This window comes from Gobius niger, assembly GCF_951799975.1.
Source record: "Gobius niger genome assembly, chromosome: 1".
In the NCBI taxonomy this organism is placed as follows: Eukaryota; Metazoa; Chordata; class Actinopteri; order Gobiiformes; family Gobiidae; genus Gobius; species Gobius niger.
In genome coordinates this window covers 64,823,507-64,846,720 of record NC_136852.1, presented here as the reverse complement: position 1 = coordinate 64,846,720, position 23,214 = coordinate 64,823,507, and the positions used below count along the sequence as shown (strand labels likewise).

At 42.1% G+C, this 23,214-nt stretch overlaps 1 protein-coding gene across 1 annotated transcript in view; it reads left to right on the top strand.

Annotated features, from left to right (window-relative positions):
- The window catches only part of fbxl17 (F-box and leucine-rich repeat protein 17), a 366,739-nt gene extending 344,403 nt beyond the window's left edge, over positions 1-22,336 (top strand). Inside the window, exon 11 of the mRNA XM_079571769.1 lies at positions 21,133-22,336. Coding sequence (XP_079427895.1) covers positions 21,133-21,270 — 138 coding nt within the window. The 3' untranslated portion in view covers positions 21,271-22,336. The remainder of the gene's footprint in view (positions 1-21,132) is intronic.
- The last annotated feature ends 878 nt before the right edge of the window (positions 22,337-23,214 follow it).

Sequence of the window (23,214 nt, the reverse complement as noted above, 5' to 3'; positions counted from 1 at the left end):
TTAATCTGCTAACAAATTCAACAACAGAAAAGTGCTCATTCTCTACGTTTACAAATTAAAGTCTAGTCTGCGCAAAAGCTTCGACTCATATCCACATTTCCTATAGAACCAATTGGTCTTGTTCTGCGCGCGGCTAGTTCCTGTTGACATTTGCCTGCTCATGTTTGCTGTGACAGCTTCCATGTAAAACTTTTTGACAATCCTGTTCTAGTTAGACTAGGGGAGAGATCCGACTCCCCCTTTACCCACGACGACTGACTGGGAAAAGAAACCGCATTCGGCAGTAGCCTCAGTATTCACGCAGGCTTTCCTTGGCTGAACGTTGAAAATGTAGCACATTAAGGCAGGTCCTGAGGTTCAATTTAGGTTTAAAGTTTTGCCCTTATTTTGCAGTTCCCCCTTGCTTCTGGTGTTCGGAGCTGGCGCGGTGACGAATTCCGTTTGCCTTCCGTTTAAATCAAAAAGAAAGCAGTCGTGATGTAGACGCTGCAATTGGCTTCACAAATTGCAAATGGGAGTGTTTCGTGTAAGCAGTTTTGGAGTGTAAAACCATTACGGAACTGGAGAGGCATTTAGGGAGCAGTGTCGGCGCATACCCCCCGATAGAGGCAGCAGACAGGCCTTGTTAAAAGTGCAGACGTCCCAATCAATACGGTCGTTCCACTGGTGCGTCCAACTGACACCCCGTGCACGAACTCGAGCCCTTACAGCGATCTGCACACATAAACAAGGGCCTAATTGTTGAGAGGTTTGGGCATAGCAAAAACACAATCATGAAGAGGAGTTAGGAGGCTCTTTAACTCGCATTTAGGAAACGAGATTTGCAAACTTTCTTTGAGTGGTGTTGTTGCGGTGAGTACAGAGGGTTTTTAGAGCAAAGGAACAGCAGGGGAGTTATCACAATGGCCGACAGGGATGTGGACGTGCAACATTTCGTTTCACCTGAAGTATTGTGTTAAGACCAAGACGGCACACAGAGGATTCGAGACATTAAAAGTTCATTGTTCTCTGGTAAATTGCTATTTTGACAACGCAATTACATCGGAGTACTAGCATACTTGGCAAGTTTGAAAGGAACGTCTCTCCTTCATATTGCTTTGTACTGCTTTGTTAATTAAGCCCTGGAGGAACCGATGACGTAATAACGGCCAATAACATAATAGCGATGAGGACTGTTTTTTGTTTGTTTGTTTATATCACAATCTTTTTTCACTTGAAGTAACTTGTCGCAGCTCATATGCCTCGTACCACGACGATAGCCCAGAAGGTAAAGCGGGCCATTTTATTACTGAAAGGTTGCCGGTTCCAAGCCATGCTCCCACAAGTGCATGACGTCGTGTGTGAATGTGGTGCATGTGAGAGTGATTGGTTGGTGGTGGCCCAAATGGCTGATGGGACAAATAGTAAGTTCCCTGCTCCTGTATCTGAGACTTCTTCCACTGCTGACAGAAACACAACTTAGTACAATGATAATAGAATAATGATTAAAATAAAATGATGATGCTTGTTCTCTTGACAAAATCTTTCCCTTTCTGCTACAGACTAGTATTGTAGCCACAGCTATCCTGGATAGCCTGCCAAACTGTGCCATTTGCTTCTCCGACCACTACTGAGCACTCATTCACACATGTCCCACATTCATACATACTGTATGCAATGTGAGAGAAGTGCCTTGCCCAAGTACAGGGCCAGTCATGCACTTGTTGGGCTACCATTGTAGGAAAAGACATGTGAGATGCAACAAGTTACCGGGAGTGGAAAAAATAAAACAGTAAAAAACAGCAAAATACAAAAGCAGATGAAAAAGCCACAAAATAACAGGAATGATTTTCATCTTGTCAGGCCAATAATGTAATAATCAGCCAATAACGGGAAAAGTATTACATTATCGGCCGGTAAATCGATATTACATTAATGGCTCAACAGAGATATTACATTATCGGCCATTATTATGTTTTCGGCTTATTACATTTTGAAACTGGCCAAACGGATTACATTATTGGACACTATTACTTTATCAGTTCATTCAAGCCCTATAATGAAATTACATTGAATGACGTAGGAAACTTTCTTACTGGTGGCATGGTTATGACATATTTGCACAGTTTTACACCATATTCGAATTGTGCCATGTTCATAGTTTGACTTTTAAGCACTTTGAAAGGTAAATGTGGTTCCAGTGATTTGTCTCGTCAGTGCCTTTTCTCTCCCACATTTTCAAAGTACCTCGAAATATTGGAAGCTTTTTGGAGACCATTGAATCAGGAGGACCATCCCACACGGGGGCGGAATCTTGATTACTTTTTCTCTGATTCCTATTTTGCAAAGCTTTTGGTCAGCCTCAAAGTGGAGGAGAGGGGAGTTTAGAGGGAGTGCTTTGCCGATTGTGATTTTGGCTGTAATCTCGGAGCCTCAGTCGTATCGATCGTGGGGTCTTAGCTGAAGCCGCCTCCTGATCATCCCTTCATCTTGTTGTCTAAAGGGCGCAGACAGGGGACAGTGAAGGAGACGAGGCGAGAGGAGGAGAGAGTTCACTGAGACGTTTCATTTATCGCATGCTGGAATGTATGTCGTTGCTATGTTCTGTTCTGGAGTGGTTCTCAAAAGCTGTCAAACGAGCCGATTCAAGTGGTAGTGACGTAAACAGACCACATATGTAATTTATTACACAACATAATGTGGTAATTGACGGATAGAAATCATGGAAATGACATTAGCCCGCTGAGCCTGTTCCTACAAAATGCCAAGAGTTTCCCGGACCTGTTTGAATTGAGTGTTCTCTCTCCTTACACATGAATGGTGAAGCCAGGCCCTGTTAAAGTTTGCAGAGTTATGGCTTGTCCGTTTTATAGCATTTATTTGCGCATCCGGCAAAAAGCAGAAACTTAAAGGAATAGGCCACCGTGTTTACATACTGAGATATGTTCATACCTTAGCTTAGACGAGTTCATTTGTACCTGTCTGGTCTTCACGCGTGCCCTCAGTCATGTAAACACAGCACAGATAGCGTTAGCATTTAGCCTCTCCTCCTCTCCACTATAGCTCCAAACGAAGCTCTTCCATGTTTTCCCTATTTAAGTATGGTTATATGAAGTGTTACACTATAACGTATAATTACACAAAATTAAACAATGTGGATTTTCTAAGCGCATAAAAAGGGGAACTATATTGTAAGGCGTAATAATACCAGGAGTAGTTCGGCGTCCGCACAGTAAAGTGAAGATATTACTGCGCGGATGTCGATCTACTCCTGGTATTATTGTTTGGAGCTATAGAGGAGAGGAGGAGAGGCTAAATGCTAACGCCGTCTGTGCTGTGTTTACGTGATTGAGGGCACACGTGAAGACCAGACAGGTACAAATGAACTCGTCTAAGCTAAGGTAAAAACATACCCGAGTATTTAAAAACGGTGGCCTATTCCTTTAACGGAATATGATTTAGCGTTTAGCTTCGAGGCCACTTTTGTATGCTAATTTGTTTGTAAAGTAAAATCTCAAAAGATCTGCGTGTTAATGATTTTAAAGGGGCTAGATGCAAGTTTGCCATTTTATGCTCACTACTGCCACCTCAGGTCAAATGTGTAACTGCAGCTTCTATATTAAGCTCGTGCATGACGGCACTTCAGACCCGAAGTAACACCTTTTTGAGTGACAGTGCAGGATTTTAGAGGCAGTTGTGGTGAATAGGTCTGAGCTCATTCTACACCTTTGGACATTGCTGGAACAGGGGGGGAGGAAAATACATAATTTTAGCATTTTTAAACTCTGTATAGTCCCTTTAAACTTGGCTTTGACATCACCTTAATGTGGTTGACGAAAAGAGCTGAAAACATCTGGATCTTTCATAATTTGCAAAGTTTGATGGCTAAATGCTAACGGCGGTACGGACTAGCAGGCTTGCTAACTGTCCTTATACGTTCGGATCAAACGCCACTTCTTTTTATTTCTATGACAGCCAACCATTAATCACCATTAGCTTAGCATTAGCCACTGCTAGCTTACCATCAATGTTAAAATGTCTCTTCTTTAGCTCTGCTCTTCTGAATAAAGACTATCAAACCCACATGTGTGTCTTTTAGAGCTAGTTCATTGCCTCATCAAGCTAACTGGCAAAAACGTGTCTAGAATCTTTCTCTATTGAATATTGGTTCCAACCTCGCCTCTCCTCGCATGTTGTGTGACACCCCCCAAGCAAGGACTCCCAAGGTTGTTTGGATTTTCGATTCACCCAACGCACATGTTTGCACATTGAATTAGTCCATTCAACTTGCGCCCTTTCTTCTTCACGCTGTCTCTTTTCTCTCTCCACGCAGTTGTTTACCTATCACACTGGAGGTCAGGGTAATCTCATGGAGTCGTGGGCCGGCATTCCAGACACTTGCTGTGGATTGGACACTCACCCACATGGCAATCTTGATGTGTTTCCGGGCGATAACAAACATTTGGCCGCATGGGCGCGTTTTAACTCGCTCCAGAAACGGGGGAGCGAGGGGAAGAAAGAGGGAGACGGCAGGCGGTCGCATTTGTAGCCTCTGGACATCGCGGTCCGTCTGTGTCGCAGATGAACTAGCCATTCCATGCTAATGACAGTGCGCCCGCATGTGCAAAATATGATGGCTCTGCAAAATTAATATGTCCACGGGCAGAGGTGAAGTGGTGCATACCGAAGTGACTTTGGAATTAATCATGTTAATTTGAATCAACCTGCAGTACAAGTACACGGCTCCATAGTGAGACTTTTGTGGTGCAACAGGTCCGGTCCTCGTCATATAAGTCGTATAGAGCTCAGTGAAGACTATTTTAATTTTGTTTTTGGGATAGTAATAGTCGCCTCCTCTGAAACATACTCTCACAAACTTTCCGTGCAAGTACATACAGTATATATTGTGTTTTTCAGTTTCCAGAATGTGATACTGTCACACTATCAGGGAGGCAGGAGCCAGTTGTTCCAATTAACTGCACTACACTCTCACAAGTAGTATCTGTAAATGAAATTACAAAATTGGTCATAAATATCATTGTCTGGGTCCATGATCTCTCTTGATGCACAACATCAAAAATCTCCTCAAAAACAAAATCATTTTAACTGCCCCCTCCTCTTGTATAAATATTAAAGATCAATGGGCGACTGAGAGCCCTGGGTCACTGACAGGCAGGACCTCTACCATGAGGAAGCGCTTTCCGAAAGTATATAGTTTATGGCACCCGTGAAAGCCGATTTTGGCCCAAAATTCAAAAACGATCTGACGAATTTTTTGGCTGTGTCCAATTTTTGAATTTCAAAATATTGGCGTGACAGCACCACCTCATTTTTCATTTTTTATCCTTTAACTGTGTGGGATAGGACCTGGCCAAAAGTTTATTTACTAATTTCTACAAAATGTAGTGATAAAATTCACTACAATCAGAGGAAATCAAAGTACTTCAGTAAAAGTACAGATACTTACTTTCAATGGAGTCACGTAACTCCAATAAAAGTTAAAGTTGCTCTCTCAAATTTTCACTTAATTGAAAGTATGGAAGTATTTGCTGTTGAAAATAGTATTCAATGTAGACGGTACAAATCCAAGTGTTATATCATGCCCAAATCCAAACTATAGCTGCAACACGACAGGGAATAACAACATGAGGCTTTTAAAATGAACAAAACACATGAACAAATGTATTTTTTTACTTTAATTTGGAGTCTTTATAGAAATGTAGTGGAATAGGAAACATAATACTTATCTTTCAAATGGAGTGGAGTGAAAGTATTGAGTTCTTGGCACAAATAAAAACTCTACTTAAGTTAACTTTATTTTTCTGACCATCTTTTCTTGACCACAATCAAGGCAAGGCATGTTTATTTATACCGCGCATTTCAGACACAAGGTAACTCAATGCGCCTTACAAAAGAAGATGCGAAACTACAATCAATACAAAAAAAAAAAGGTCATCTATTTCTTTTTTTTGCTCTTGTACTGCTCGTTGGGAAACTAGTCGTGGACAAAATAAGCTTTTAAGATTTGCAGGTAATGTCCCAGATGTGCCGAATACTTTCCCCAGGCCTTTTCCACGTCTCCATGTTTGTATCCAAGGTCATTTTCACCCATGACCTTGATTTGTGACGAGGTAAATTAACAAAACCTTCCCTCATATAAACATTCAACACCGCGCTGACACACCTTTCTTTTCAAGCCGTCGGTGAAGCCTGTCTTTACTGCGCACAAAGGCGATTGACTGTAATTACCCTGCTGTGGCTTGATTGTTCTAAATTAACCCCTAATCCTCCGTGAGCGGATGCATATTCGGTTTACAGATGAATGCATGCGCTGGGTTTTGACTGTGACGCGATATGGGCTTGTTACGGTGGGACTGTGCTTTGAAACAACAGGGTCAGACTGTCCTTGTTCTTAAAAAAGAAAGTCCTGGGTGATGCTATCATGTCACTACCGTAATTGTGGCTTCAGCAGCAGCAGCAGAAGAAGAAGAACCCCCCCAAAGCAAAACAGGATGAAAGGAGCGAAAACACTATGCTCCAGGTATGTTTTTGACGAGTAAACAATGCTACAACGTGGTGCGTTATGTACATCACTGAGCATTAGACAGGTGCACTGTGTCGGAAGGAAATGTCATAGTAAAAGGTGTTCTTATTGTCACTCAAGCAATTTTCTGATTATTAACCTTTATTTCTCATCAATGTCCGGATCAATGTGAATCACAATTCAGTCTCCCATGTTTGTTAACGGTAATCATTGTAACTGACCATTCTTTCACATCTATCGTATTATATGGAATAAGATTTAATGAAAATACTTCTGTTTGGATTGTTTAATACATTTAAAGCAGTGTTGTGTCTGATTGACCAAAGAATCCTGTTTTTGAGAAATGATTGAAATCGGTTGGTGGCTCGTTGCAGTCATTGGCAAACAATCACACATGTGTAAAGTTTTGCTTCTCTTTTGTAAAGCCTCCCTCCACATGACACAGATTTCTCCAGCGTGTTGGGCGTCAGGCCTGTGGGGCTGTTCGTGTCGAGATAAGAGGCGCGTCTGCACATTCCTACAGTTCCCTTTGTCACGCCTGATGGAGTGAGGGCTTTACACAAAACTGTCTCCTGACCCTAGCAGCGTGTGTATATGTAAAGCCGCACGCACCACTCCACAGCTGACCCTGCGCAGAGGAGAGGCCACTGAGCAGGACCAGACCCCCTTTGTCGCTGTTCGCTCTTTCACTCCCAGTTCCCCGTGTTATCTGTCCTCCTCGATGGACAGGACAGGAAATGCCATTTACTGCACCAACTGCACCGAGCCACCAACTCATGAAATCTTCCTCCAAATAAAAAGACACACCAAACCTTATCCCTCTCCATCCGAGCACTGGGAACATTCTTGCACCTTAAACACATGTGTTATCCTCAGCACACATGGTGCAAAATGTCTTTTATCTTTTCTTTGCATTGACATTTTCGTGTGGAAGCACATTGTTTGAAAAGTGTTTTCAGTGCAGTGTGTTATATCTGAGTTGCAAGAAAGTGCACTGTGCAGTGTTTAGAGAAATATGTGCTCTATGGAGGGCTTGTAAACTTAATTCAGGCATTTTGAAATGCTGCTGTTGTTGTATTTCACCTCTTTTTGACATGTGGATTACATGAATAGCTCATTTAGCTCATTTTGCTTTTAGCAACATGTGGTTGGAGGGCTTTTTAAAACACTTGGATGAGTCTGGCAACGGTAGACTTTTACTATATGAAGGAGAGACTCCCATCTGCCCTGAACACATCTACAGACTGTCAATCCTTCAAAGTGGTTCTCTTTTTCCTTGCAGACGGTCTAAGGACTGGGGGAGCCTTGAGACAGTTATCTATCTGCTGCTTCACTGTTGACTGTTGGATATTTCATTCAGTTTCTACTTCTTTGTTGGAAGTCTTATAAAATAACTTGATTGCTCTTGCGAAAGAGGTGACATTCATTACTCAAACATTCGTGGATGCAACAGAACCCAATTCCTCTACAGTCCTTGAAAACATAGTTAAAGTATGGGCAATTTAAAAACTATTCAGAGACTGCTCTTATCAGAGACCAGAAGCGTCTTGTCAGTTGAAACTCGAACACTCGAGACTTTCCCAGTGAGCAGGTTAAACATGGTTATAAATCTGGTCAAATCCCCACAGTCTGAGCTCAGCCTGATGCACTGCATTCTTGTGGAGACTAAACAGCTTTTCAAACACTCAGCCACGCATGTTTTCTCTATGACTGATGCATTGTGGGTATGGGAGCAGACAAGGACCAGAGAGTCTGTCTCTTTTTATGGGGCCTGGACTAATTGTAGCTGCCAGTGGATGAAAGGACAAAAATCGTGCTGTTTTATAACTAAAATGAGCCCATATCATGTGTTTTAAAGTTGTTCCTTTTGTTCCCTTGTTTTTTTCATACATGTTTGAGTCATCCAGCACATTCAGTTCAACCCTTTCTTCAAAACACTGTTCACCGTCATGGGCTGGTTCTCCATCTTCTCCATTTTTCTTTTACAAACACAATTCTTATAACATCACCATTAAACTAACTCTACTATATAGTGCCATTATCTACAAGTCTCTCACTGCATGAATTGCGTATATTTTAATAATGACGGCATCTAGCAAGTTCTACCAACACAAATCCACAGGAGAACCCCATCGCAATAGAAATGACACAATGGGCTGTTCATTTCATTAAGCTTCATACAAATGCCTGGACATTAAAAAGTAATCAAGTGCAAGTCATTATTCCCCATTACAAAATATTATCTCCGCCACTTCCGACAATCATTTCTGAATTTTCCTTCCAAATCGGGCTAATTTCTTTCAACGTCCCACTTCTCGTTCACATTGCGCTATTCTTATTATGATTATAGATTATGATTGCCCATTATTACAGCGCTGGGAAAAATGTGTCTTTTATTAAAATGTGTCTCTACAGTCATGTTCTTTTGCCTCTTTTTTTTTTTTTGTCCCCACAGTCATCGTCGCTCCGTACCGCTTTTGAAAAATCATATTTCTTCAGCTTTCTGAGGATACCGACGGCAGGCGCTCTATTACCATATGCATCTCCGTGTTTGTGTATCTGATTATCGATTTACGAGCCTCTTTTTCTTTGAACCCATTTTTCCCCCCCCTTTACCCCGTTGTGAATGTGGTGTGCGACGGTGGCATTAGTCATCTTTACGACATGTTTTAGTGCGCCGCTCGCAACGGAGGCTAATGGTAAATGTGCATTGGAGTGCATTAGGATCACTGGGCCCGGCTTAAAGTGGGCTTAGGAGCGAGAGCCTCACTGTGCTGCTAAAGTCTTATCTGGCAAACGTTACACCATCATTTTCTTGTTAAATAGTGTTCCCTGGAAAAATAAGGGCCATGATTTGTGTTTGTGTTTCTTAAAGGGACTATACGGAGTTAAAAAATGTTAAAATTATGTATTTTCCTCCTCCTACATGTTCCAGCCATGTCCCAATGTGTAGAATGAGCCCAGACCTGTTCACCACAACTGCCTCTAAAATCCTGCACTGTCACTCAAAAAGATGTTAATTCGGGTCCGAAGTGTCGTCATGCACGAGCTTAATATAGAAGGTGCAGTTACACGTATGACCTGAGGTGGCAGTAGTGAGTATAAAATGGCTAATGTTCATTTTTAAGTCTTCACTGTATTTAAAGTAGTCAGTTTACTTTAAATTCAGTTTAAAGTAGACTGCGTTTAAAGGGGCTAGATGCAAGTTAGCCATTTTATACTCACTACTGCCACCTCAGGTCATACGTGTAACTGCACCTTCTATATTAAGCTAGTCCATGATGGCACTTCGGACCCGAATTAAAGTAAACCTTAAAGGGACTATACCCTTTAAGGTTTACTTTAAACTGTAAACACTTAGAAACGTAGGAGTGTTACTATGGACTCGAGGTCGACCGATACATTGGCTGGCCGATTCATCAGGCCGATATTGAAGATTTTACAATATTGGCTATTGGGCGATCTAGCGCAGATTAAAGCCGATATCTCTGGGGTCGTAAGTGATAGAGACTTTCCGAAAGAGCAAAATCAGCGCTTTAAAACAAGTCCTTGACAATTTTTAGAGAAGAAAAACGATCGAAGGCACTCTGGCTTGAGTAAAAATCCTTTAATATTACTGGGACATCACAACCTTCACATCTTCCTAAGCCTCAGGAGAACAGTTTGATATAGGTTTGTTTCACTAAACCTCAGTCAATATGACGTACCGGCCAAAAAATGCGTAATGAAGAAAAAAACAACATATATAAGTCGCTCCGGAGTATAAGACGCACTAGCCAAAAAATACCTAAGGTGAGAAAAAAACAACGGGCTGAATAGGCATGCTAACGGTATGCTAACATAACACATGGATGGTTAGCTACATGAAGCAAGCTAAACAAGTGTCTGGTATGTTAACGTCACATAAACAGTTCAGATAACTATAGCATAAAGAACATACCAAACTCTCCATCTCACTCCAAATCATTAAATCCATTGAAATCTTCATCCTCGGTGTTACTTCTCAACAATCGCCATGGCAGCGACCCGGGCACGGAGGTGTAACTGCACCGTTGACAAGCCTCTCCCGGCAGCACGTTTTTCAAGCTCTCATTTGCAAACTCGTTACTCTAGCTGTGGCCATCCAGCTTTTAGCCCGTGATTAGCTTTTTTTGATTTCTTCGTTACAGTAAGAGTAACCTCCGCTTTTCACCAGACCCCTCACAAGTGTCTCACTCACGGCAAACTTTCTTTCTGCTGCTCGATTAGCCTGCAGTGCCCTCTAGCGGCATGTGGAATTATATATTTGAATTTTAAAAAAGAAAGAAAAATCACATACTTGAGACGCACCACCAGCCAAACTATGAAAAAAAGTGCGACTTATAGTCCGGAAAATACGGTATGCTAATGCTAACGGCAACTAATCAAAGCTGGGACAGAATCAATGACTGAATCGCCGAAAATAGAATCGGCTACTGCTGGAGTGGCTAAGCATTTATGTTTTTACAGGATTATTGAAAAAATCGGCCAAAAACATCGGCTTTAGAAAAACTCATGACAGTAAACCTTTGTGACGTCCCATTCACTACAGCACATGAGTAGCTATGTGCCAAACATTGTGCACTCAAAAAAAAAAAACACACCCCAGCACTCATGAAGTCTTATCCATTTTTGAATTATAATTGCATGACGTTGGCGAAGGAAGAGTCCCAAAAGAACCATGCGCAGCGCCCATCGGCTTCACGTCTGTTTATCAGCAGCAAACTAAAATACAAACATGCCGATCCCACCACTTCTCAATTTGGTGTTTGACAAAGCCCTTTCCAGCGCATCGTGTCCAAATCAAAGCTGGCCTCGTAAGACTCATCCCATCACACGTGCATCTCTTTGTTTAGCCCCGTCTCCCCATGTGCCTGTTGTTTGCCGTCAGCGCGCATTAAGACCCTCTCAGATCTACCGCACCGCGTCTTTGAACTCGGAATTGGGGGGAAAATATCATAAGTACAGGCCTCGCTCCAGATCGCTGCAGTGAGTTGGCCCCCAGATGCTCCACCGAGATTAAAATTATTCTAGACCAGTGATGTACGTGAAAGACATCTGCCGGAGTCCCAAACATTCAAAGCTCTATCTACAGTAAACCGATTTGCTGCATGTAGCCTAGCAACACAATATCATTAAGAACCATTTTGTGCGCTGTAACAGAATTTGCGTCCATGAAAGAAAAGCAGATTCTTTTGTTTTAAAGAAGTTATCGGAGGGGAAGTGGATGTCATTTTTTTCCTTCTGTGTCTGTGTTCCATCCCGTACCTCACTGCAGGCATGGAATAACTTATCCCAGTCTGGATGGTTCAGAAGGGGTGGGTTCTAAGATGGGTCCAGTGCCCAAAGGTGTTGCACAGACATTGAATATTAGTTTCAGTAGTCCCTTATGTTAGAGTAGAGCCTCATTTGAAAGCTAAGACCTGCAAAACTCATCTAAGCTTTAACTTGATCAAGTTTTCATTGCTTTTTTTGTCACATTTTCGTCACGTTTTTGTCATCTTTTTGTCATGTTTTCATTGTTTTTTTGCTCTGTAGATCCATGTTTTGATGCTGTTGGTCCAGGAACAGAATTACAGGAAGTGACTTTGTTGTTTCTGTTAAAATAAATGATCCCTTGAACCTTTTTTCTTTCATCATTCATTTTTTTCCAAATTTTTTATTAATATTTTCCCTATTCCCTCACCCGATTTACTGAAATGTTCCCCTTATTTTTTCTATTTTCTCCCTTTTTTTTTTTTCAAAATTATTCCTTATTTTTGCCACAATTGCTCCCAATTTTTCCCCTTTTTTTCCAAAATTCTTCCCCATTTTCACCCATTTCTTGACATTGGACATGAACCCGATATTGTAAATTTGCAGGTCTTCCACACATTACTGCTCTGGTTCTAGACGACAAATATTTCAGTATAGGTATCGGGAAAAAGTATCGTTCAGGTATCGGTATCGAAAACCAAGGGCGCACTCACACTTGTCCATCCGAACCGCGCCCATGCGTTGGAAGCCCCTTCTGCGCGGTTCGTTTGTGCAGTGTGAGTGCAATCAATCCGTGCCCGAGTCGGTCTCGGTTCCGGACTTTGGCCCGCTTGGAGGAGGGGGGCCAGAGCGCGGCTCGGTTGCTCGTGTTTGCGCACACGCACGGATACAAGCGGCTGTTATATGGGCGGGTGCATGTGTCACGGTAAAACAGTGAGAAAAGGCTGTATTTATCAAACAGAGCAGCGGCTGCCTCGCTCCCCCGGACCCCCGGCCACATACCGACTGCTCACTCCCGACTCCCTGGCCGCTTCACGCACGTCTCGGGCTGACTTTACGGGGAGCGGCTGCGCTTCTCCCGCCCTGTGTCCGAGCTTCTCTGCTACTGTACCCGGTTTGGCCGCAGGCTTTAGTCTGACAGATAAAACCTGCGGGTGCTTTTATCTCTTGTGATTTTGATGTTAAGTGCTTTGTCGCAACGTAGCGTATACAAAGTATAGTCTATACTTCCAGGAGTTCGCCAACATAAAGCTGTTTAACCAGTGGCCGAAGCAGCAATGAATGACATAAACTGAGCGTCATATCTTCTGTTCTCGTAGCCTTTTTTGAAGGCTGTATATGACTCCAAAGAAAGGCTCAGGGCGGCAGGTGCTGCTCCACCCCCGCCTCAGCTGAGCGGGACAGAGGGACGCGCACTTCTCTATTTCTCTGCTTTATTAAAATCGACTATTATATTCACCTTAGCCCTTTTTGTTAAACTGTAGTAAAATGCAAAGAAAAGTGGAGTGAAGAGATTTGACAGGGGCTCATAGTAGACATTATTTCATGCAGCTGTTTAGGGTTTTGTTTTCTTCCGCATTATGTTGCGCTGCTGCTCCTCACATACACTTCTAAACAATTCCTCGTGCTCGGCCACGGCTCGGTTCGTTTGTGTAAGTGTGAGCGCGGGCCGTTCGGGGCATCCAGGCCTTTCCTCAAGCGAGCTAGAGAGTGGCACGGTTCGGATGTCAAGTGTGAGTGCGCCCCAAGTATCGTTAAAGTACTGGTATTCCGTCTATGGATTTCTTCTTCCCTGATGGCACGGGCATATTCCCAGATGATAATGCCAGGATTCATCGGGCTCACGTTGTGAAGGACTAAAGGCTTTGCACAGTGGCCTCACTCTCCCATCATCGACACAAGATCTTGGTGAGAAATGAATACAACACTGGATCTTTTGACATTGTAAGAGCTGTAATCCCAGCTAAAGGCAGTCCAACAGAATATTACAGCGTGACCTTTTTATTTTGTGGCGACTTCTTCTTTTGTTTTGTCAGGCAGTGTATTTGAACCAAAGCTTACACAGCCACAGACAAACGGAGTGAAGTGATACAGTTTATTGAATGAATACATGGTGCTTCGTGGCACACAGAGGCATCAGAAAGGAGTGAAGGATATTTTCAACCTCAGGAGCGTAAAGTGATGGTGAAGGTGTGGAGATTGAGAGGCTGAGTAGGTCCTGCTGCTGTGGCGAAGATGGAGCAGAGATGGCTGACAGTGCCAGTAAGCAAAAAGTATGATATAGTAAATTCATGCTACAGCTAACCACCAAATGTATCTTCATTTGCTTTACTTTTCTATTATCCAACTTTGCCATTCTATCAATCACAATCCCTGTAATACCAGGTCATAAAACATGAGCAAGCAACTCTTTTCCTTCTTTCTGTGCCAGCTCAGAATATATAATTTTATGAATACCATCAGCTCCACTTTGCAAATCCCCTGCAGGTGTGGTGATGTCATTTGGTGCAATACATCTGACATACAGAGTCCTTCAAACTGAGCCACTCGAGGCTGTTGTTGTTTTAGGGCCATGGAAAGACATGCAGTTGGCAAGCGGCACCAAAGGGTTTTTATGGATACCTCGATATATGAATGCCCTGTCGAGTGATTTTCTGTCTAATAGGAATAGGTTTGGAAAGATGTGGACCATATGTCTTGCCTACAAACCCGGGTTATGCATTTAAATCAGAAATCAATGACTCAGGGCAGGGCGAGTTTGGTTTGGATTATAGCGGTTCGGGTTTGTTTGCCTTTTACATGACCATAAAAAGTTAAGGCGAGACACTGCAGGTGAAGAGGAGGGGGAAATAAATGCAAGTTTTCAGTCACATTTATTGTTTTATTTTGTTGAAATACTGGTTACAACAGCTTTTTCTCAATTTTCCAGAATAGAATTGTAAACTTTTGTGTGTTTTTTTCCCCCCGGAGGCGTGTTCCAAGGTTATGTCTGAAAAGCGGCGATGTGGTAGATGGTGGGAGCATGGACCTCACGGGGTTAAAAAATTAAAGCGAAATTCGGCGCCCCCTCCATTAATAGGCGGCCGCCTGGGTCACCCATGCCCACGGCCCTGTTTAAAGCTCAATTAATCAGGCTAGGACCTAGATGTTAAAAATACCTAAAAAATATTATCAAGTCCAAGACTGGAAGGAGTCGGCAGGACCGACTGAAGTTGAGATATTGTTTCAAGAATGAGAGAAAACAGGTCCTAAACTTTTGTAATGTCTGCACATGCGCCTGTATACTTCGCCCTCCTAGAAATGACCATATTCGGATGTGAATATTTGTGAATGAATACGCGTGGGAAACCAACCTGTACGCCACAATGTTGTTATTCCGGGCAATCTCCAGCTTGATACCAGGCAACATATCATAAAATGATCATCGTAAAGGTGACGTTTACTTTTTACTCTGACATTAAAACTAAGATGTGAAGGGAGGAAACTAGCTAAACCACTGCATAAGAACCACTGCATATGAGCTGTTCTGCACCTGTAATGTATACACGCTGAAATGAGAAAAACATTTGACCACACCTGTTCTTCTTTGAGAACACTAGTTGCTTGTTAAACCGTGGAAGTTTAGTATTAGTATGTGCCGTTTCTGATTATAGGGTGATTTTTTTCACTTAATGATGAATTCTACCACAGGCACTGGTGCAACTGGTCTGTCATTTTGCTGATTAAAATTTTGCCAAAACACGGGGACCAATTTACGCAATGTTTTGTTTGTTGTTTTCTTTCCTCAATCTTCTCTGCATATATTGAATTCGGATGCAACCAGCAATTAGTAACGCGCCTTGATTGGGGAGCCATTTTATGTTGTGCACAGTGAGTTGGCTAAATGAGCGCAAATGAACGCTACGGCCTCCCATCCATTTGACAGGTCTATTCTTTAGATCCCTTTTTAATTGTAATTAAGGCCTGATTAACGAGCTCGGGGATGTTTGATTCTCATTGTTGAAATATACTGTAATAAGTTCTGAAAGCAATCAGGCCTTTGTCAGTTCATCCGCTAATGAGCCGCAGCCATATGTCATAACACAGGCGGCGCTGCGCTGGTAGCTGCTAGCACATTCGAACCGCTCCTCCCTTGTTTGTCGAGTTTTGGGAGTATCTTTGGAGATGCCATCAGGTGTTTGTCTCTCAAATAACAAGGAATTATAAGAAACAAAAATAAGACAGCGGGCGATGAGTTTAGTACAAAATAAGAAGCCTGTGTTGTCACTGATGATAGTCATCAAACGTTTTTTAGCCATGTGGCATTACTCAGTATGTCTGCCATGATGACAAATGTGTTTAAAAAAGTGAGAATGGGACAGTCTTCCAAAATAAGTGTTCAAAGGTTTAGGGAATTGTGTGGAAAATATGAATTGTGGGGGAAAAAAGTGTGTTTTTTGAGTAATGGATTCAATCACTGAGTTCAGTCTTGGTGCAGTCAGTGGCAGTTAGTACGCCTTTTCCTTAGCCTAGCCCTTCCCCAACACCTTAAAACAAAGGACTAAAGGTTGAAAGAAATTGGACAGCCCTCGATGCGTCTGCAGATACAACAAGAAGAGATATGGAGGAGATGATCTAGTTTTTTGTGGTTTGGGGTCAATGAGTAAACATTTATATCATGCAAAATCGACTTTTTGGAGCTTTTAACCATGTTGTTATGCTCTTTCCTTATCAAAAACACCCCCAGAGTGGTTTTTGGCTTTGTTCACGCAGTTCTCAGCAATCCTCCTGAATCCTGCTCTCTGAGCAGCTGCGCCGCCCTCTCCTGGTGAACGACTGACTTGTTCCGTTATGTTGTCAGAGCGGAACGGAAGTGCTAGACGTCTGTAATGTAATGTCTTCATTCTATGCTTACAGCCTGATTTTAATTTGTGAAACAGCTTTTTCATTATTTCTGTCGTAAGAAATAAATAAATAAATTTTAAAAAATCCCTGATGCGTCCGTGCTGCCCCTGCAGAGAAAACAAACACACCCCCTGAGCATCTGAACAGATGTCATGTTTGCACCGAAAGCTGTGAAGAAGGAGCTCTTTCTAACCTACTCTGGTCACCTGTTTTTTCTTACTTAATATAATAATGTCACGGAGAAAAGTGCGTTTGGCTACGAGGACAGGACTTTAGTCAACCTTCCTAAAGAAGAGGCCACTCACCAGAAGTTGGAATTTCTCTCTGGGATTCAGGACTTTCAGCCAAAATAGTGTTTTTCTGTGACTGTCTCTTCACTGATGGATGCTTGATGAACCTTCACCAGAGTCAAAGTGGATTAACTTTTATAACCAACGCGAGTCCCATAATAACATAATGACACCCGAAGGACCAGAGTGGTGAGTCAATCAAAACGTGAGTTAGCTTGTTTGTTAGCCATTTATGAAGCTGTGTTGCAAATGTCAACTCCTTATAACTGCATCGTGAAGTAACTTCACTTTTTGCTGTGGTATTTATATTCCTACCACTGCAAAAGTTGCATGAGCAGAGAAAGGGGGGCGGAGTTAACTGAAATCAAGTGTTTTGTCTTCCGGGTTGTAAAAATACCTCCAGGAAACACTTATATTTATCACAAAAAATAGTGCTCCGCCTATACTTTACTTTGGAATGGCTAAAATAGTATGATACAGATCCTTTAAATGAAAGAAAATGGGAAAATCAAGCCTCTATTTGTCTCTACTGAACCATGAGTTCATGAGTAATTTGTAACTGACCGGTTCTGTAATCAGCAACACCAGACCAAAGAAGGTCGCGTAGCCAAAATCATACATATTCTCAGCGATCTCTGCTTCAATCCGCGTCCACATTCTCCTTCCCTGTTGCTGCTACTAAACCCAGAGCCGCGAGAGATAGAGAGTCGACCCCCTCATAGTGCATTCAGAGTGGGGGCAGATGCTTCAAAACAGAATCGGGACACCCCTCCGTCTCTCGTGAATGTGCAAAATAGAGGGGAAGAGCTATAGGGAGAGTTCCGATTGGGCCTCAAACTATGGTACTCAAAAATTCTTCCTGGAAATTGCCCCCTTTTCAGAGTACTCTTCGCAGTTTTGTCGGCCAAATACGTCACTGTTTTCCTCTTGATTTTGGCTTAATAACGTTGCCTGCCTTCCCTTTCACCTTGTCTAAATGTCAAATTGAAAAGGCTTTTGGTGCTGTTCTGTCGAGAGTTTTGACACTCGGCTTCTGAATCTGTTGGTGCATCTCTTGTCGATGTGGCTGATGCACTCCTTCTCCCGGCAATCAGAGAGAAAAGACTCTTGTTGCCTTCCAGTCGTATTGGTTGAATGTACGGAGGTTCAGCCTTCATTGCACCACAGACTTGCACTGCTCAAGTGCACTTAGCTTCTTGTACTGTGACTCAATTTTGTTTTCTATCACTCATTCCGGCCACCTCACCTTCGTTGGGTCATGTGGTGTTTTTATCCAGTTTTCAACCATGAAAATCTTGCACGATATACTTTTTACACTCTTTTGGCATCTTTTCTTTTATCAAATGAGAGTTTTGTTGTGGATCAGCAAAATCAAAGATGGATGGAGGCTTTTCAAGCTTCAAGCTGTACCTAACTCTTTCTTCAAGTAGAACAATAATGCTGTTCTTTTTCCACCCACAGAAGTGTATAAAAGCAGCTATTTGTCCGTTGCGCCGTCTGCAATTTCCCTGGGAGTTGTCAGTGACAGTTTGATCGTGAATTCCAATTGGCAGAGTGAAGGCTGTGCATGTAAATCGCTGAAAATCAAGCTGTGTGGAACGGGTTTCTGACAGCGAGGAACATGTTCAGGTTGCGTCTAGAAGTTTGATTCAACCTCTCCTTCTGTTGGTCTTTGCAAATGGGATAAATCGAGTACAGAAGCTTTAATCTACAGTGTCAACGCAGTGCACTCTCAAAGCAATACAGGTTTAGACAGCTTCCTTGGTTGAAGAATCTTCCCAACTCCAACTCTTTTCAAGCCAAATAACTTGTAATTAAATAAACGTACTCTACAAAGGAGAAGAACAAAGCTGACATCCATGTCTGCACCTGAAGCATTGAGATAGAGAAACCATGGTGCTCTTTGTCCGCGCTCGGGGGCCCCTGCGCTGACTCTGTGCTCCCCGTGTGTGCCAGTGTTTACACATGACTTCCCTGGAAAGTGTCAGGCGTGCGGGTGGCCGGGATCCTGCTGGCTGCGAGGGGGGAGTGGGGCGTGTGGGGGTGGATGCGGGGTGTTTGTGGTTTACCCGTGGAGGTCTCTTTAGAGGTGACGCCGCCTCTGCTTTTCATCACGTTACACGCCTTTTTCCCACCTCGGGCGATTGACCACTGGGGTTGAATGGGGAGAGTGGGGAGGAGTCGGGGTAGTGGAGCTGTGGAAGGCCTCCATGTTTGTAATTTAGTTTATGAAAGAATAACTGATACAATGCACAACTTGCTTCAAGGTACATTATGGATTTTTTTTTTTTTTGCACAAAAGCAAAAACTTGATATGTATGCAAAATTGACCTTTTTGTGACCCAGTTGGCAGTATGAGTGGGTAGTATGACACCTTTACTTTCGATCACAGTGGCCTCTACAGCGCTTCAGGTTTTCTGGATGGAACGCATATGTAACCATGGAGAGAGTCCATCAACAGTGAAAATCTACCTATAAAAAACTGATCCTGGAGCATCATAGAGGTCACTGTGAAGGAAAATAAAGGCACGCTAACCACTCATACAGCCGCTGAGTTGTTCTTTTTCTTTTTCTCCTCTTAAAATGTTCCATAATGCACCTTTAAAGGGATAAGCCACCGTTTTTCCATACTGAGATATGTTCTTACCTGAGCTTAGACGAGTTGATGCGTATCTGTCTGGTCTTTGTGCGTGCCCGTGGAAGAGCATGGTAGCTTCCAATTTCACACTTGTTTGGAGCTATAGGAATGCATTGGGAGAGGCCAAATGCTAACAACATCTTTGGTCGTTTTGCGTGACTGAGGGCACGCGCAAAGATCAGACAGGTACGTATCAACTCGTCTAAGCTCAGGTAACAACATATCTCAGTATGTAAAAACAGTGGCCTGTTCCTTTAATGATAAGAACCTAAAGGGGGGCATACTGCGACTTTATTGTGTTGTTTGTTTGGTCTTTCACTTTTGTTCTGTCTTTCTTTTGGCATGTGTTATTGTGTATTTAGTGCATTTGTGTCTATTGTTATTCTTTTTCAATCATTGATAGAGAGGACCTCCTTGTAAATTATATGGTACATCCCAAAAAAAAGAAATCATTTTATAAGTTGTCTGTATCGATGTAACCTGTCATGTCACAAAGGATATTTAATGTAGAAGAGTCCTGTGAACTTTGTTTAATGTTACAGCTGCATTACAGTTCATACTCAGTTCATAATTATAGAAAGTCTTGTGGTATGGGTTGGTATCATCGGTAGATACTCAAAACCCATGTATCTGTATCAAAATTGGAAGCAAATCTCTAACAACTTTAGTCTTTCAATCGTAGAGACGTTTTTGAGGATCTGTGCTTTACTGCGGTGCCTTTTTCTCGATGGTTCCATCCTAGATCCAAGCTGTTGCCGTGTCCCACCCTGTGTGAATGTGCAGTGCAAGATGATTGTATGTTTGGTGAATAAACAAAGCAATGTGAAGCATCTATACACTGCATTAAGATTCCTCATTGATTGCTTTATATTTAGTTTTTTGTTTCTAAAACTATTATGCCGACCGAGCATGCAACAGTATTAGTCAACAAATTGAGCGCTGGAGAGAGAGTGGCCAGGAGCGGGGGGTCGTGCAGTTAGCGGCGTGGAGGGAGTTCCGGGGAGAACATGAAGGCCTGATGAGCCTGCTGCGCTCAGCTGGACTCCCCTCTCACACAGTCACACTCTGTCAGAGTCTGGGAGCTATATATGATAAAGATGTTCCACTGGAGGCACTTCCTGGTACATCTAATGTGGCTTTGGCATTCAGTTCACACAGAGGCCATCTTGTGTTTGTAAATGTTTCATAAGGGTATATGCATTAAAGCATACATTTCTGTGCAATGCCAGAAAAGAGCTTTTAGTGTGTGGCTGATTGATCTGTTTAGTTGAAATTAACAATTCCACGTAAACATTTTGAAAAGAGAGGCATTTTTGCATGAATAAAGAATTACAGAGAGAGGGAAAAAGTGTTTTCATCAAATTTTAATTAGGAATGATTGGGCTAACATTGAACTTTTGTCACATTATTTTCTTCTCCGTTGTTCATTTATCGAGCAGTTTTGTTCAAACACATTCAAATCAATGTGCACTCAATGATAATGCGCTGTGACTCATGCATTCGTCTCGTCGTGTGTTTTTTAGGTGAACGAGGAGACGGTGGAGAGACTGGTGGTGCAGTATCCTCACATCGTCTTCAGCACGGTGATGCAGGACTGCAAGAGGACCCTGGAGCGGGCCTATCAGATGGGCTGGATCCCCAACACGTCCAACGCTTCGTAGCTACAGCTGTTTAGCATAGAACAGCGTTAGCGTTTAGCATCACGCGACCACGCTGAGACTCTTTTCGTCTTCATATCATGTTTTCACTTGATTTTCTGTGTACGACAAGCATGTAGCTAGAAACGCAATTCAGACAGTTGTTATGAAGTTACTTATTTAGGTTTAGTGTGGACCTCTTAGATTTTTTCTTTTGTTTTTATATCTTAAGATTTCTTTAATCACAGATTTTATCAAAACAATGTTTTTTTAAGGTAAGATCTGTTGGGCTATTAATTATTTGTAAATGAAAATTCCCCATATATTTAACTTGGCTTTATTTTAGATGCAACAGAAGAACATATCTGCTAATGATTAGCCTAGCTTGCCAGACTCCCTGTATGTCACCTTATTAGAAAAAAAAAGATAATGTTACAGATAAAAGTTGTTGATCGTGATGCTGAGATACAGAAGTGTGGATATAATTTCACATTTATTTGTAATTAACGATTTTATAACTTTTCACAGTGAACTCTATGATAAAATGATGAAATCCTTCAATTCACTTTCCTATGTCCCATGTTTGTTACAAGCCGGTAGACTCTTATGCCAATAACTATATAAAGAAGTAAACAAAAGAGCATTATATACTTCTGACACACTGTAAAGGTTTATCTTATCTGTAGCATCAAAATGATTTCTTATGTTTGCTAACTTGAGTGTTTTGCATCTCCATTGGTTTACTACTGCACTGGGAAGTACTGTATGACCACACCATGCTGATCTTTATAATATGTGACCAGCTTTACTGCAACAAACATTCAGAATGAAATGATAACCAAGCCCAATATACAGCACTTTACATGTATTTTTCACATTTTGTAACCAAGAAGCTGCAAGGTGTTTTTGAAAAACCTGGTCAAACTGAGATTCATAATGGGGAGTATGCAGAGAACTCTGATAAGCTAGGCTAACTAAAAACTAACAACAGTTTATTAAAGTGATGGTCTGTAAGTCTAAATGTTTTACAAATTTCAAGCTGCAAACCGTGAAAGTTGTATGTAGTTGACTTAAGTTCATTAGAAGCTCTCAGCCGGAGTTCACAGCGAGACAGAGTTGAGATTGAACATAGCAGATCGCCAATGCTAACATTGTGCTAATTTAGCCTCTTACTTCCTGCTTCGCGCTGGAGGAAAATGTGCGGGAGTTAGGTGCACAGCAGCGCACTCTACTACAAGATAATCATTTTATTACCACAGCTTTAAAACAGTACTAGGTAACTTATTTCCTTAATAAATCCTTTCTGTAGTTCCTCTCGGGGTAATACAAGTGTTTATGGGATGATTGGGGGGTCTCTCATCTCCCCTTGGTGTCTCTAGCCAGAAAACCACAATTGCAACTTTCCTGCCTCCGGGTCGGAGGCACCAATACACTCTAATGGAATCACGCAGAAGAAGCTAACAGGCTAACGGGCAAAGCTAACTGTGGGCTAGCGCCACTTAAACAGTATTTACAGCCAAGTTTGAGTGAAAAAAATGATCTCCATTGTGCAATTGGATGTACAATATCCCTCTCTCCCTTTGTCTTTTCTGTCAGTGTAGTATTTACTCTCACGGACAATTAATGAGTAAAAAAACATGCTACGACACCTGCAGTGGCGCTTATGGCCTCTTGGGGCTTGGGTCGTTAGTACTGCTTTAATAGAATGCATATGACCTTCTGGTTGAACGCTTGATTGTTTTTACTTTTTAACTTTCTTCCTCTCTCTCTTCATTCTACAATCTTACAGACTATCACTTTAAATTGACCTACATACTCACTGAGCTGGGGATTTTTTTTTTCTGGTAGTTTATTTCAAAGAGCCTTAAAACAATTTACTTTCTACTGAAATAATGAGTCATCTGAAATGCAAACCTGTTTTGAAAATAATCAAGCTATTTAACATTCTAGAAGATACAATGGTTTTGT